This window comes from Melopsittacus undulatus, chromosome Z, assembly GCF_012275295.1.
Source record: "Melopsittacus undulatus isolate bMelUnd1 chromosome Z, bMelUnd1.mat.Z, whole genome shotgun sequence".
In the NCBI taxonomy this organism is placed as follows: Eukaryota; Metazoa; Chordata; class Aves; order Psittaciformes; family Psittaculidae; genus Melopsittacus; species Melopsittacus undulatus.
Window position 1 is genome coordinate 39,837,604 of NC_047557.1, and position 14,013 is coordinate 39,851,616.

Below are 14,013 nucleotides of genomic sequence, written 5' to 3' on the forward strand. Positions count from 1 at the left end.
TTACCTCCTTTAATTTCACTGCTTATGGTTTTAGGTGAAGGAGAAGAGCCTTACAGGATGGTGCCATTCTTGGTTAGACTTCTGTAGTTGCTGGATTAAAACCTTGATAGTACTTAAGAGCCTCCCCTGAAATGCGAAATCCTTAGTAGGGAGAGATCCAAATCAGTGCCACTAATAGTGACGCAAAGGCTTTTGTATGGTCAGCAGCAGTCAGACCAGGGTAAGATAATTTAAGATGTTAGTACAAATTGAAGGCAAGATGAGGCATGGTTTGTGCTGTCAGCTGTATGCACAGTAGTGAGAGACTGTTGATGAAGGAATTAGTTACTAAGAACTGATTTAGAGGGAGATGTAGGTGTGGTGAAAAGATGTGGAGTCAGGAGCAGATATGATAGAAACAGACTTTACTGTTCGCTAATTACCAGCTTGGTAATCTTCCCATACTTGTACATTGAAGATTTTATAGAGGTAGTCAAGAAATTTCTAGGTCAGAGTATTGCAAAACGTTGGCTGTCTGAAATCTATATGTAATGTTGTTGTTAATTGATCCTCAGAATCAGAAGAAGAATTTTATGATGCTCTAAGCAGTCCTGTGGAAGACATGCCATTTTTTGAAACTCCATCTGGTTCCCTGAAGCAAACAGGCAGTACGAGGCAAAAAAACCTATGTAAACAAGAATCTTTGAAAACCATGACAAAATTCCAGCTAAGGTTTGAAGTGGCCGAGGTAAAGTGACATTTTAAAATTTCTCTGAATCACACCTGGTTATTTTTCCCTGTTTGTTGTGTCATTAATCCATGTCTACAGAAATAGTGATTCCCCAGTTCTTGTTGAAACTACTCTGTAGGTTTTTTTCCAAGTCACAATTTTGCTTCTCCATTTTTGTTGTCACTGAAATTCTTTGGTTTATCTCATTTGATTTATCCTGACTAATTTTATTGGTGAATTTCTTTTACCTAACTATCACTCAGAAGTCATGTTACATATTTTTGGCTTAAGATGTAGCTTCTGACATTTTCTTCAGGATACTAATGTGGTCACTAGGAAAACTTCCTGCATATTTCATCTTGTAACAGGCACTGGATTTTTCAGCTCCAGTTTTTCTCAGACTCTGTTGACTTCATACCTAAATCTGTAACATGTTCACTATGAAATGTTTCTTATGTTATTCTTGCTGTTCCAGACTTGGGAGAAGGCTGGGGGGAGGGTATTGTACCCAAATGCAGGATCCTAACTCCCATCAGTTAGCCTAGTAAAAGAGATGGCCTTTTACCACTATCATTACTTTTATCATTAGGCTATCACACCTATGACAGTGTTAGTACTACTGCTCTTCTTTTAGCTTTACCATTAAACTATAAAAACCCACTTAACTTTACAAATTCTCTTTTAGGGTAGGGCTTACAAAATGGCTTCAACACATCATAACTAGCTTGCAGCATACTATATACTATACCATATAGAAAATACATAAATAAAATTGAAATTTTTGGGAGTTTGAGTGATGACAAGACCTTGTTTAAGAATAATATAATGGTTTGGGTTGGAAAGGACCTTAGGATCACTTAGTCCCAACCCCCCTGCTATGGCAGGGACACTCCCACTAGAGCAGCTTGCTCAAGGCCCTGTCCAGCCCAGCCTCGAGCAACTACTAGTCTAAAGATAAATGCTGTGTATTACGTTATTCACTAATGGAAGCTATCTTAAAATTTATTAAAAAAAACTAAGTCAATTGAGAATCTATGAAGAGTTACCTGTCAGCTTTGTAATTAAAAATGACTTACTAGGTTTGGTTTTGATTTTCTGTCTTTGTGGAGAGCATTATGTGGAACAGAATAGTGCATGTGTATTTATTTCATTTTGTTTGAGACTGATAAAAACAGCTCATCTATGAATTTATTTAACAAGATCTTTGTCATACATGGGTGAAAAAGTAGGAAATCCTTTGGGCTGATACTCAGCTTGGGAAGCTAATTCTTACAAGGAGAGTTCAAAGAAATTCCAGTGATAGAAGTAAATTATTTATTCTGACTGAAAATCTGGTTTTGATGGGGTTGAACATTACTAATGCTTTATAGAGATTTAAAAAACCAAGTTAGTTCGTGTAGGTGTAGCTTTGATACTACACGTATGTTTGAAGTTTTTGTTAAAATAGCAGCAAACGGTATTCCAGCATTTTGGTTGTTGAACTGTTTATACTTTCAGGGCATGTGCTCTGTAAAGTCAAATGATCAGTGGATGTCAACCAGTAAAATATGCATAAATACATAATGCTATCTAAAAACTAAGAAGATAAGCTAGTACCCTTTTTTAATTTTTCTGTTTGTTTGAGTTTTTTTTAGGTCTTAATTAAACTATGCCGTCTTACTGATAATACCGAGACACCTGTGCTGGAGCTTGATATCATTAAATTAGGCACTGAACTGAAGTTAAGAAGATTTGACGTGACTGCAAATGCTTTCCTTCGTGAAATTTCTCTGCTGTGCCCAGAGTATATGGGTAAGTATTTATAATCTGATAAAAAATAATTCACAAATAACACTGTGAATTTATCTTTAAAAAGCCTGTGGGGCTTTCTTTTGTCAACTGAGGAAGATTTGTTCCCTGAATTAAATGGAACGGGTGGATGGGGAAGGCAAAAGAAATTAGGGAATTCATTCTCTTAGAAAGACTTTGGTAAATATATTTTAGTGTTGATGACTTTAGTAGATATCTAACTATTTTAGGTCTGCAGAAGAGATTTTGTGGTTAAATAGTAGTGGTAGCTAGTAGTCTAGTTTGTAGTCTATAGATGATTAAAAAAGTTGTACAAAACCTGACTTTTTTTTTCTTATAAGAAGTAATTATTTTTTTTTCCTTCTGGGTTTTTTTAAGATGATAATGACAAGCCTGTTTTCATAATTACTACATTGGATAATGTAGATGATGATCTTCTTACTCTGGAGTACATAAAGGTAAGAAAAAAACTTTAGTTCTTTACATTGGGGCTGGCAGAGTGCTCTTAACAGGCTGCCAGAGGGGTTGTGGAGTCTCCTTCTCCGGTAATATTCAAAACCCACTAGAGGTCTGTACCAGCCTTAATGGTTCTGTGATCCTGTGAAATTAGTAACCTCCTGATTTATTTGTTTTACATGCGCTTTTGGTGGAATAGGCTGATATTAATGGACCAGAACTAAAAGCTATTTATCAGAATGTTCTACAGAAAATAAAGGTATGACTTTTTTTTTTTTCCCTTAACATAAATGTGTCACTGTGGGAAGATAGGCATATTGGATAAATATAATTTGTTTTTTTAGGTGAACTTTTCATCTCTAGATGTTCAATTGCATTCTGAAGCTCTGCTGAATGCTATGAACTATCTGAATAATATTCTACCCAAACAAGAAACCAAAGGTGTAGAAGAACCGGTCTGTGAAAAAATAGAGGAGAAGAAGGATGTTCTTAAGAAGCTAAGTAAGTTTCTTTTTTTTCTCTCTCTCTTTCTCTCTTTTAATTCTTCTCTCTTAACTTATTTATGCAAGGAAGAAACCAAATATTTTCTATTTTTATGAGCCTGTCAGTGACTTTTAAAATGAGAAATTTTCTTCAGGGTATATATACTTCTCCACTTCACAGCTTTTATTACTATAAAATGTATTTCCTGCAGTTAATAAAATACTCATGTTGATTACCACAGTCTTTTTGAAGCACATAAGGACTCCTACATATACAATTCTGTGTATATACTTCCCTTGTGTTGTGCTTGCTAGTATGAGTGCAGTGCATTTTGCCAGTGCTGCAGACTTAATTCAGACAAAGCTCTGGGAAAGGGATCCTAAAATATTACGTCTCCTCCTTGAAGAATTCTAACTTCATAATTTTATATTTCCCACAGCATCAAAAAAATCGAAGTATGAAGATGTTATTGACCTCAATATCTGTGCGGATTTATCTTGTTTACGTATCTTTATTAGCGAGAAAAAACATAGAATAGCTGAAATTCACATTGAAGGTAGGAACAGAACTTCAATCACAAAGACACAAAACTTTGTAACAATAATCATCTCTAGATTTTGTGGTCTTTTTTTTTTTTAAGGTCTGGATAGCCAAGTGATCATGAAAAAATCAGCAACAGAAGTAACTGCAAAATTGAAGAACATCATTATTGTGGATTCTGACGAGACAGCATTGTACAAAAAGGTATGCATTTTCATGTAGAATTGATTACTGAATGGAATATAGATGTTTAATTGACTTTCCTTTCTGAACTTGTGCCCTTTAGCTGTGATTAATTTTTTTTTCTTTATAATATTTTGTGTGTTTGGTGGGAGCATTGTTCTCTATATAGGCAGACTCAGCAATTGTTAGGCTGATATCGATTTTTGTGGAACTGTGCTCCCAACTAATCCTTGCAGTCCTTATTTTGTTTACATAACGGACATAATTATTCAGGCTGAGATTCTAACTGAATATTTTAATCAATTTAAAGAATTTTTGTTTATTTAATTTATTGTTGAAATATTTGAAGTAAAAATGTTTTGGAAATGTGAAGTACTGAAATGTAAGTACTGCATTTCACTTTGGAATTCAGTTTCTCCACTATAAATTTTTTTTACAGCAGACATTTTTTTTTATTGTTTTTTATTATTTTATTTTTTTTTTCCTCAGGCTCTTTATATCACAGGAAAAGAAGTCTTCAACTTTAGAATGATATCATATGTGAATGCTACAGATGGCATTGCATATACAAATATGAATGTTGTTGACAATCGTATTTACCTGACTGTTGGGTGTATTCAAGTAGTTTTTGTCAACAAGTTTGTTTCATCTATTTTGGTAAGTTAAATTTTCTGGATACTGTTTTACACCATTCAGATAACACTGTCAGACCTAGAAAAAGACAAAACATCCCATATGGGGTGGTGCCCATTTATGTAAGAACTCTTATATAGTATTGTAAAAAGTTTACTTGGATTGGTGGTTGGACTATTTACTTTTCTTCTCCATATGCTTCTCATTGTGGAGAGGTGACCAAGCAACAGCATTTGCTGTTATTGCTAGTAATTTTCTGTTCATTGTTTTTAACACTGAAATACAGGCAGTAAACCAAGAAGATTAATGCCTTTTCCATGAATTCTAAATAAATACATCTTTTACTCTCCATATGAGTATGTGAAGCATAATTCATACAAGTCATATTACAGGGTCATTGCTGTTAAGACTTGATTTACCAAATATATAGTATGGAAATTTGCTTTCATCTATATGCAGTCTTTCTCATACTTTGGGGGGAGATTTTCATATTAATGAATTCAGGAAAAGTGCATAGCAAAAAGAGTATCTCAGGATGGTTTGCTGTTTAAAAAACTATGATTGTTAAGTGCTTTTGAAGTAGTGTAATTCTTAATCCCAGGATCTGTTTTCTTTTACTAGGCTTTTGTAAATAACTTCCAAGCGGCCAAGGAAGCTCTTACTGAGGCAACTGTTCAAGCAGCAGAGAAAGCAGCTACAGGTGTAAAAGAACTAGCAGAGCGTAGTTCCCGTTTGGCACTAGATATCAATATTAAAGCACCTGTTGTGATAGTTCCACAGTCGGCAATGTCTACTAATGTCCTGGTGGCTGATCTTGGTCTAATCACTGTGAAGAACCGGTTCTTTATCTCTAAAACAAAAACACAGTATGATCTCCCTCCTGTTGTTGACTCTATGACAGTGAAATTGAGTGAGCTAAAGTTATACAGGTAATGTATTGTTTTTTTTTTTTAAACTCATGTTTAAAAAAACATGGGACACTTAAGTTGGAGAGCTTTGAGAAGTTACCAAATTAATCAGTTGATGTTGGTGGATACACTGTTACCTTGAAATACAACTACAAATTAATAAAGAATTTGTAAAAGCAGTTAATATGTATGATTTCAGTGAAGTGCAGTCTACACATCTTTAAATAGAAGCAATGTTTGTTTAGGGAATATTATGTAGAATAATAGACTTATGCATCCTTCACTACTTTGGAACGGGTTATATCAGTTTGTGAAGGCTATTCTGATGGAGTTTTCAAGGTGCTTAGGGATATAAGTTAGCGTTAGACATGGTAGTGTTATGTAAACAGTTGGAGTCGATAATCTTAGATATTTTCCAACCTAAATGGTTTTATGCTTCTGTACATAGCAGAAAAGATACCAAGTCACATAGCCATAAAGAAGTGTTTGAAAATGGGCAGGACATTTGGAGAGGGAGAGGGAGGGAAAGGGAATTTTCAAACACAGTTGAAAAATACTGAAGAAAGAAGCAGTTGCTCTCCAGTAGAGAAGAGGTAAGGAGTCCTAACTTGCAAGAAGTTAGTGTGTTGTGTGTCTGAAGTATCTCCTCCCTGCTAAGAAAAGATATCTAGTTGGTTGGTTAAGTCTTTAGCTAGAGATACTAGGAGTATGGCTAAAGTGTCTCCTCTGCCAAGAAAAAAGTATCTGATTGGTGGAGTGAGGCTTTAGGTAGAGATACTAGGAGTAGTATGAAGACTGTTTTACAGTACTATTCAAAAAGATGAGGAAAAGACAGAAGTCTGTTAGAATGTGTAAATGAAGTATGTCAAGTTGAGAGCATTTTCTTTCTTTTCACAGGTCATGCTATGAGCAAGGTTTATTACAAACTGAAGTACAGTTACTGCAGCCACTCAATCTGGAAGTAATTGTTGAGCGAAATTTAGCTGCTGCATGGTATAACGAAGTTCCAGATATTGAAATATCTGGTCTACTCAAGCCTATGAATGTAAGCACTCATTTCTGAAAGCAGGTGTTAAAATATCCATGGAAAATTGATTTGATTTTCTGTCCATAAAAATCCAAGTTCCCTGGGGTATTTTTTGCTTTTGAGATATAGAACAGATTTTGTCATTTCATGGAGAAAAGGGAAGTCAATAGCGTTCTGTTCTAATCTAAGCTCTCTATTTCATCTGTGATACTGCAGGAAGACTTTGTACTGTGTCTTACTTTTACTAGTTAGAACTGGATATAATGTTAAGGCCTTCTTTTACCAGCCAGTATTTTTCAAAGAAGGATTGGGAAAAGTGGGGATTTATTGGCCTATTCATTAGCAGCATGATCACCTGCTGAATTCAGACTTGTCACAAGTTCTGAGTTAGTGCATGTGCTCATTTAAATTTCACTTAATAAAATTGTCAGTCATATGAGTAAAACCAATTTGCCAAATTTTGAAATAGAACTAGTAACTAATACTGTAAAGTACCTTGTGACTTAACTATGGATGATTTTGGGTGACTGTAAGCCATACTATAAGAGTACAACTTCTAACATTCAATTCATAAATTGTAGCTTTGTAAAGAAAGTTCACAGATCAAAGCAAAAAGGAGTTACGTGCATTTGAGAAATAAATTTTACTTGGATCTCTAGTTTCCTAAACAGAGACTCAGATGAAATTAATTTGGTTTATCTGTGTGTTTGTAAATTTAACTTTAGTTACCAAAAGTTTAATGAACTGCTTTGTTCTGAGTTTAGTAATGACTTTTTTTTTAATTCTTTTTTTAAGCTAATTCTCAGTCAGGAAGATATTACCACAATATTGAGGACACTAAATGAAAATATAGGTGGAAGCTCTGATGCATCAACATCTTTACCAGAGCCGAAAGATACGACTAGCCAATGTAGTGATTTTCATAGTACTTCACAGCACTCTGCAGGTAATGTTTTCCAAAATTACATGTGGTCTAACATTTTTAGACATTACTGTCAATTTATTATTTCTGTTAGAATTGCCTTTATGAAAGGATGACAAATTCGGTTGTTTTTAACAGTATGCCTCTGTTATCTTGACGTTGTGGTTTGAACTGTACCAAACAATAACAATAATGAATAGATGCAACTGGACTACTGAAGTGAGTTTTACAGCATGATGTGTTTTAATGTAATGACAGTCTTGTTCCACTGGCAGTAATGCAGTGAGCTCCTAAAAGTCTGTCAGCTGGATTTGGTAACATCTCAGTTTAGGAAAGGTGGTATGTTACTCTCATTCTTGTGTATGCTGGTTCTGTTGCTGTTCAGTTTTAGATCTGTTCATCTTGTCATAATGATGTCATCCCTGGAAGTTGTTCCTATTCAGTCGAGAGCCATGAACTATTCAGCAGAGACTAAAAAAAAGCAAGTAAGGTGTCGTGGTTTAAACCCATGACATAAGGTTAAGAAAAGAATCTTTTATTGAACACTTCTATTAAATGTGAATAAAACAGCAAAAATGTGGCAAGATGAACAAATAAGGATAACAGTAAAGTTGTATTTTTTGTAATAATCTTGCACACAGAACCATAACATTAAAGGACGTTGTACATTTATGTCTTTTAAAGATGGTAAAAATTGCATATAGAATATATAAGCGGAGTATTTTATATTCTCAAACACTGTGTGCTTTTTGCCAGAAATAATTACGGAGAGCATGATAAACATATCCTTATTATGGATGGATTTACGTGTGAAAGCAAGGGGAAGTTGGTGTCTTTATAATGTCATTAGTGAGGATGTAGGTTTTAGTTTTTCCTTATTTGCAGTCAGGTAATTTTCTTTAATATTAAGTGTTTTTCTAATTTTCAAAAGGTGTAACTGTTGTGACATCAGCTGTGGTGGAATTGCATTCATCTATGAAAATAAAAACAACACTAAAACTGGACTTCAGATTCGACTCTCTGACTTTGGTATTGTATAGTCCAGATTCAAAACAGGTAAATATTTTGGTTACAAAGAGAAAAAACTTCAAGGCTGCTTAGAGTGCTGGAAATTCCAAACAGGAATAGTTCAATGCATGAGCAGAGGAAATTATAGAATCATAGAATAGTTAGGGTAAGATCTTCTAGTTCCAACACCCCTGCCAGGGGCAGGGTCACCTCACACTAAACCATGTCACCAAAGGCTTCATCCAGCCTGGCCTTGAACACCGCCAGGGATGGAGCATTCACAACTTCTCTGAGCAACCCATTCCAGTGCCTCAACACCCTTACAATAAGGAACTTCTTCCTTATATCCAATCTAAACTTGCCCTGTAGAAGTTTTAACCCATTGCCCCTTGTCCTGTTACTAAAGTCCCTAACAAGGTGTCCCTCCCCAGTATCCCTATAGACCCCTTCAGATACTGGAAGGCTGCTATGAGGTCTCCATGCAGCCTTCTCTTCTCCAGGATGAACAGCCCCAACTTTCTCAGCCTGTCTTCATACGGGAAGTGCTCCAGTCCCCTGACCATCCTCGTGGCCCTCCTCTGGACTTGTTCTAACACTTCCATGTCCTTTTTATGTTGAGGACACCAGAACTGCATACAATACTCCAAGTGGGGTCTCTCAAGAGCAGAGCAGAGGGGCAGGATCACCTCCTTTGAACTGCTGGTCACGCTCCTTTTGATACAGCTCAGGATATGGTTGGCTTTGTGGGCTGTGAGTGCACACTGAAGCTAGCTCATGTTCATTTCCTCATCACCAACACCCCCAAGTCCTTCTCCACAGGGCTGCTCTGAATCTCTTCTCTGCCCAACCTATAGCTGTGCCTGTGATTGCTCCAACCCAGGTGTAGGACCTTGCACTTGTCATGGTTAAACTTCATGAGGTTGGCATCAGCCCACCTCACAAGCGTGTCGAGGTCCCTCTGGATGGCATTCCTTCCCTGCAGCGTATTAACCGAACGACACAGCTTGGTGTCATTGGCAAACTTGCTGAGGGCGCATTTAATCCCACTGTCCATGTCACAGACAAAGATGTTGAACAAGACCGGTTCCTATTATTTTTAACAATAGTAACAAACATGATGGAAATTATAAATAGGTATTTAAACTAAATATTATGGTAAACATTATGGAAAGAGTGTAATCAGTGGTAGCACATAATATATGTAATTTTTCGTGATCCTACTAAAAATTCCCTGTAAACTTCCGTTAGTTTAAAATGCAGTTTGGAAAGAAGAAAATGCAGAGGGATGCAACCTATTCTTTGTTAGGCATGTGTGAATACAAACATGCATATAAATAAAATCGTGGAGAGAGATTTTAAATTTGTGTTACAGTATGAATATGTTATTATTACTCTTAGTTTAAAGTTACAAAACTTGTCAACAGATTTCTGACTAAAAGTTTAGTAATACTTTATTTTAAACTTAGGTTTTGGACAATTTTCCAGTATCTGGCTGAACACTACATAGTCGAAACAGACAAAACTTATTTGGCATCTTTGTGTACAGTGTGTAGTTTTTAAACAGCAAACAAACCTAAATTGCATGTGACAGTTCTGCTTTCTTTCAAACATTGTCTCCCACTCACAAATGTAAGCTTGCTTTAGCAAGCTATTAGAAGTTTAAAACTTTGCGGGTTTGGTTTTTTTTTTTGTTAAATTTGGCTTGGGTTTTTTTTTCTCTGTATGTTAATGTCTTTTGAATTCTAGTCTTTTGAATTACTGGTGGGTTTAATATATTATTATTAGAAAGTTTACCAGTTAGAAGAAAGCTGTATCTCACAACTGTGTATTATTTCCATTACCTGTAAGCAAGTCTACAAACATATTTTTGATTTAAGCAGGTTACAAATTTGGATCAGAGAGATGACCTTTTGAAGCTTGCAGAGTTTAAATTAGGTTTGATGTCAGCTGCTGTCAAAATGTTATCAGATGGTTCAATGAATGCTTCAGTCAAGCTGGCAAATTGCACATTGGATGATAAAAGACAGTCAATCCAGATGGCTACACCAAGGTCTGTGTTTCGACATAAAGTACTGTTCATTGAAATTTGACAAAGAGTTCCAAATGTTTCCATTTTAGCATTCTATTAAAACTGCAATTGTTTTGGTGTAGGTGGTTCTTAAAGTACATATCACAGTAGACTTGTGTGTCTTATGTGCCTTTTGATTACATTGTTGCTTATAAGACCAGTATAAATGCTAGAAACCAATATAATATGAATAAAACTTTAGATATAAAATTAATAAGTGGATGGAGAAACAAGTTTCATTTTTAGCCGTAATAAACTGCCGACGAAATAAGATTTAAGATTGTTCCTCCCCATGAAAACAAAAAGTCAGTAAATTATACTTCTGATATGTAAACACAGAATTGTGATGGTATGACTTGTTCAAATTATGAACACCTTTAGTTGCCAGTGTATGGGAATCTACTTAGTTTTGAAGTTTTACAGAATTTATGTTGCTGTTTATATCAGTCAATTTTAATAATTGTTGGTGTTCTGTTTTAAGCTCACTCTTGTTAATGTATTGTTGGGGTGAGACTCTTGAGTGTGTTTCAGAACTTGTAGCTGTTTTTTATTGGGTCATTGAATTCTGCCTTAATGGTCTTTCAGAATGGTGGAAATGAAACATGGATTTGACAAGAAAGTTATGATGGATATAAGCTATAAGCAGGGGAGAGATGGCACTGTTCTTGATGTGATTATTCAAGAGATATACCTTTGTGCAAGCATGGAGTTTCTACTTACTGTTGCAGATATATTTTTAAAGGCTAATGCAGAAAGTGCTGCTGCACAGAAAAGTCTCAAACAGTCAATACCTTCAAAGGAGCAAGGTAATACACTGGAAATATTTTTCAATTTCCATTTAAAGGTCCATTTATTTTTTTGTATTATAATATTATTTTTAAAATTATGATACTCCTTTTATTCTATTTCCTGTGTTCATGCATATAAAACAAATTCTTTTAACAACTGATATTTCTTTCTTTGCATCCTGGAAGTTGGTTCATATCCCTTGGTCTTTACTTCTAAATGAAGCTTTGTCTTACCAGACAAAGGAAATATCTAAAAATGTATGTATAAATAAACTAAAATGGAAGAGGACAATTACAGTTGGTACTCACTATCTTTGCAGTTTCAACAAAGTTTATAATGATGATTGCCACCATCATCATTTTCATCCTTTTAGAGAAAGATGGAGCATATTTATATTATGCTTACGTATGAACTCAGCCTGCCTGATGTTGCTGCTTAGAAGTGTTGTCATTTCAGTTGTCCACTGATGTGTGTTTCTCTCTACACCAGTAAACATGCTTTTAGCTTGAGTGCCCAAGGTCTTTCTAGTACAGGACACTATACCTGTCAACAGGAATTAGCCCATTAGAGCATCAAAACAGGAAATGAGCCATTTATTCCGCCATTGTAGTTTACATCAGGTCTGCAAAGCAAGTCTTTTTTTGTTTGTTTGTTTGTGTTTTGTCTTTGTTTTGCTTTGTTTTCTTTTGTGGGCTTTTTTGTGGGTTTTTGTTGTTGTTATTGTTTGTTTTCCTGTACCCTGATTATCTTAGTTGTGTCCACCTCATGTGGGGCTGCTGTGGTTATTTAATAGATGATCAAAATCTAAACATAGGAAGCCTTACACAGAAGTATATTAGAACAGCAAATGGCTAGATCAAGCACTACTAAGTGCTACATTACTGTCTTATGGAAAAATGTGTTTTGCCACTCCAGAGGGCACAAAATGTGTCCAGTATTTCAGCATTTTTAGAAGACCCTGTTGTAGCTGGCTGATGTAGATATTTAGGGAAGCTGATAAAAGACGTAGCAATAGTGGTGATACCAATTGACAAAGAAGCTTTGTGGAATCTTTCATTGTATCTGAAAGCGTATTAAAGCTTTAATGGTTTTGTGTCTCCGGTGAAGAGCCTAGAAATATTTCAGTCACTGGGATCTACAGGTTTTCTGACACCAGTAATGATAGATCTTTAAAATATGTCTGTAAATTGAGAGATGTAACTAATGACAATTTAATCTGTGAAAAAATAATCTCATTTAATATATATTTTTTAAGCACCTGTGCAGCCTATGTCTACGATGGAAATGAACATTGTTGTTAAAAATCCAGAGATTGTGTTTGTGGCTGACTTAACAAGAAGCGATGCTCCTGCATTGGTGGTTACAACACAATGTGAGGTCTTCATTAAAAATAGTCCTGAAAGGTATAGCATGACAGCTGCTGTTAAGGAGTTACAAATGAAAGCATGCCCATTTCTTCCAGAAGAAAGGAAAGGGAACATTACTACGGTGAGTTTGCAGACATCCACTTCGTATTCAGCAGGTGCTGTGTAACTTATATTATGAGAATGCAAGTTATTTCTGAAGCTTTAATCATTAGCATGTATATTACAGAAATATCAGTAAAATTTTTGGCTAACTTATTTTGTTGATTTTACTCTGTTTTGTCTAATACGCCAAAAGCATCATCTTGATCGGTGGCTTTGAGGTTTGCTTAGTAAGTCAAGCTAAAATAAAAAGCCCAGATGAGTAAGATGTTAATAATCTTTTGCATTCTGTATTAGCAAAATGATATAATTTAATGAATGTGCACTATTTCAAATGCAACATTGTAAATTAGGAATATTTTCAGTCTAAAACTTTGTGTTAAATAGCAACGTGAGTTACAGAAGGTCACAGACCAAATGGAAACTATGTATTATGAAATTTATGACAAACTGTATGCCATAGATCCATTATATTAAAACTGCCTGTTTATATTTTGGCAACAGAATTGGACTTTTCAGTTTTAATGACCGGGTGAAATGTATTGACTTCTGGAGCTTCTTGGAGTTTTTCTGCCTCTGCAGCTAAACACACTATACCTAGTGAAGTCAGAGAAGAAAAGCAATTTGACAGTATAACCAACTGTTATCTCTGTCCTCAAAACACAGATGAGTTTCAAAGAATGAGTCTTTGCAGCTCTGGATTTATGCCAACTTACTCTGTGGAACTATGTAGGAAAGACCAAAGCTATAAGTACAAAGGATTAGGACTTCCACTTACCATAACAGCTTAGTTTACTCCTTGGATAGACAGAGTTTTTGACTGTATTAATTTGTTGACAGTCTAATTATTGAGAAAGTGATGTACTTTCACTGATAACCACAACACAATACAAAGCTGCTTGAACTTCCATTTGTGTAGCTGGGGAATATGGCACAAATGTGTCTAGCTTCATAAAAAGCAATTAAAAGGCTTCACACCAAGCTTTCTCTCATACAGGAATATCTTCTGCTGGAATCTCTTGTCTCAGACAGC

The 14,013-nt window shown here is 35.3% G+C and overlaps 1 protein-coding gene across 1 annotated transcript in view; it reads left to right on the forward strand.

The window, feature by feature from the left end:
* The window catches only part of VPS13A (vacuolar protein sorting 13 homolog A), a 114,804-nt gene that overhangs the window by 43,643 nt on the left and 57,148 nt on the right, over positions 1–14,013 (forward strand). The window contains exons 25-39 of the mRNA XM_031054352.2: positions 555–727; positions 2,344–2,500; positions 2,876–2,955; positions 3,153–3,212; positions 3,298–3,454; positions 3,876–3,992; positions 4,077–4,180; positions 4,649–4,816; positions 5,414–5,721; positions 6,598–6,745; positions 7,523–7,673; positions 8,581–8,705; positions 10,538–10,707; positions 11,311–11,531; positions 12,770–13,002. Coding sequence (XP_030910212.1) covers positions 555–727; positions 2,344–2,500; positions 2,876–2,955; positions 3,153–3,212; positions 3,298–3,454; positions 3,876–3,992; positions 4,077–4,180; positions 4,649–4,816; positions 5,414–5,721; positions 6,598–6,745; positions 7,523–7,673; positions 8,581–8,705; positions 10,538–10,707; positions 11,311–11,531; positions 12,770–13,002 — 2,372 coding nt within the window. The remainder of the gene's footprint in view (positions 1–554; positions 728–2,343; positions 2,501–2,875; positions 2,956–3,152; positions 3,213–3,297; positions 3,455–3,875; positions 3,993–4,076; positions 4,181–4,648; positions 4,817–5,413; positions 5,722–6,597; positions 6,746–7,522; positions 7,674–8,580; positions 8,706–10,537; positions 10,708–11,310; positions 11,532–12,769; positions 13,003–14,013) is intronic.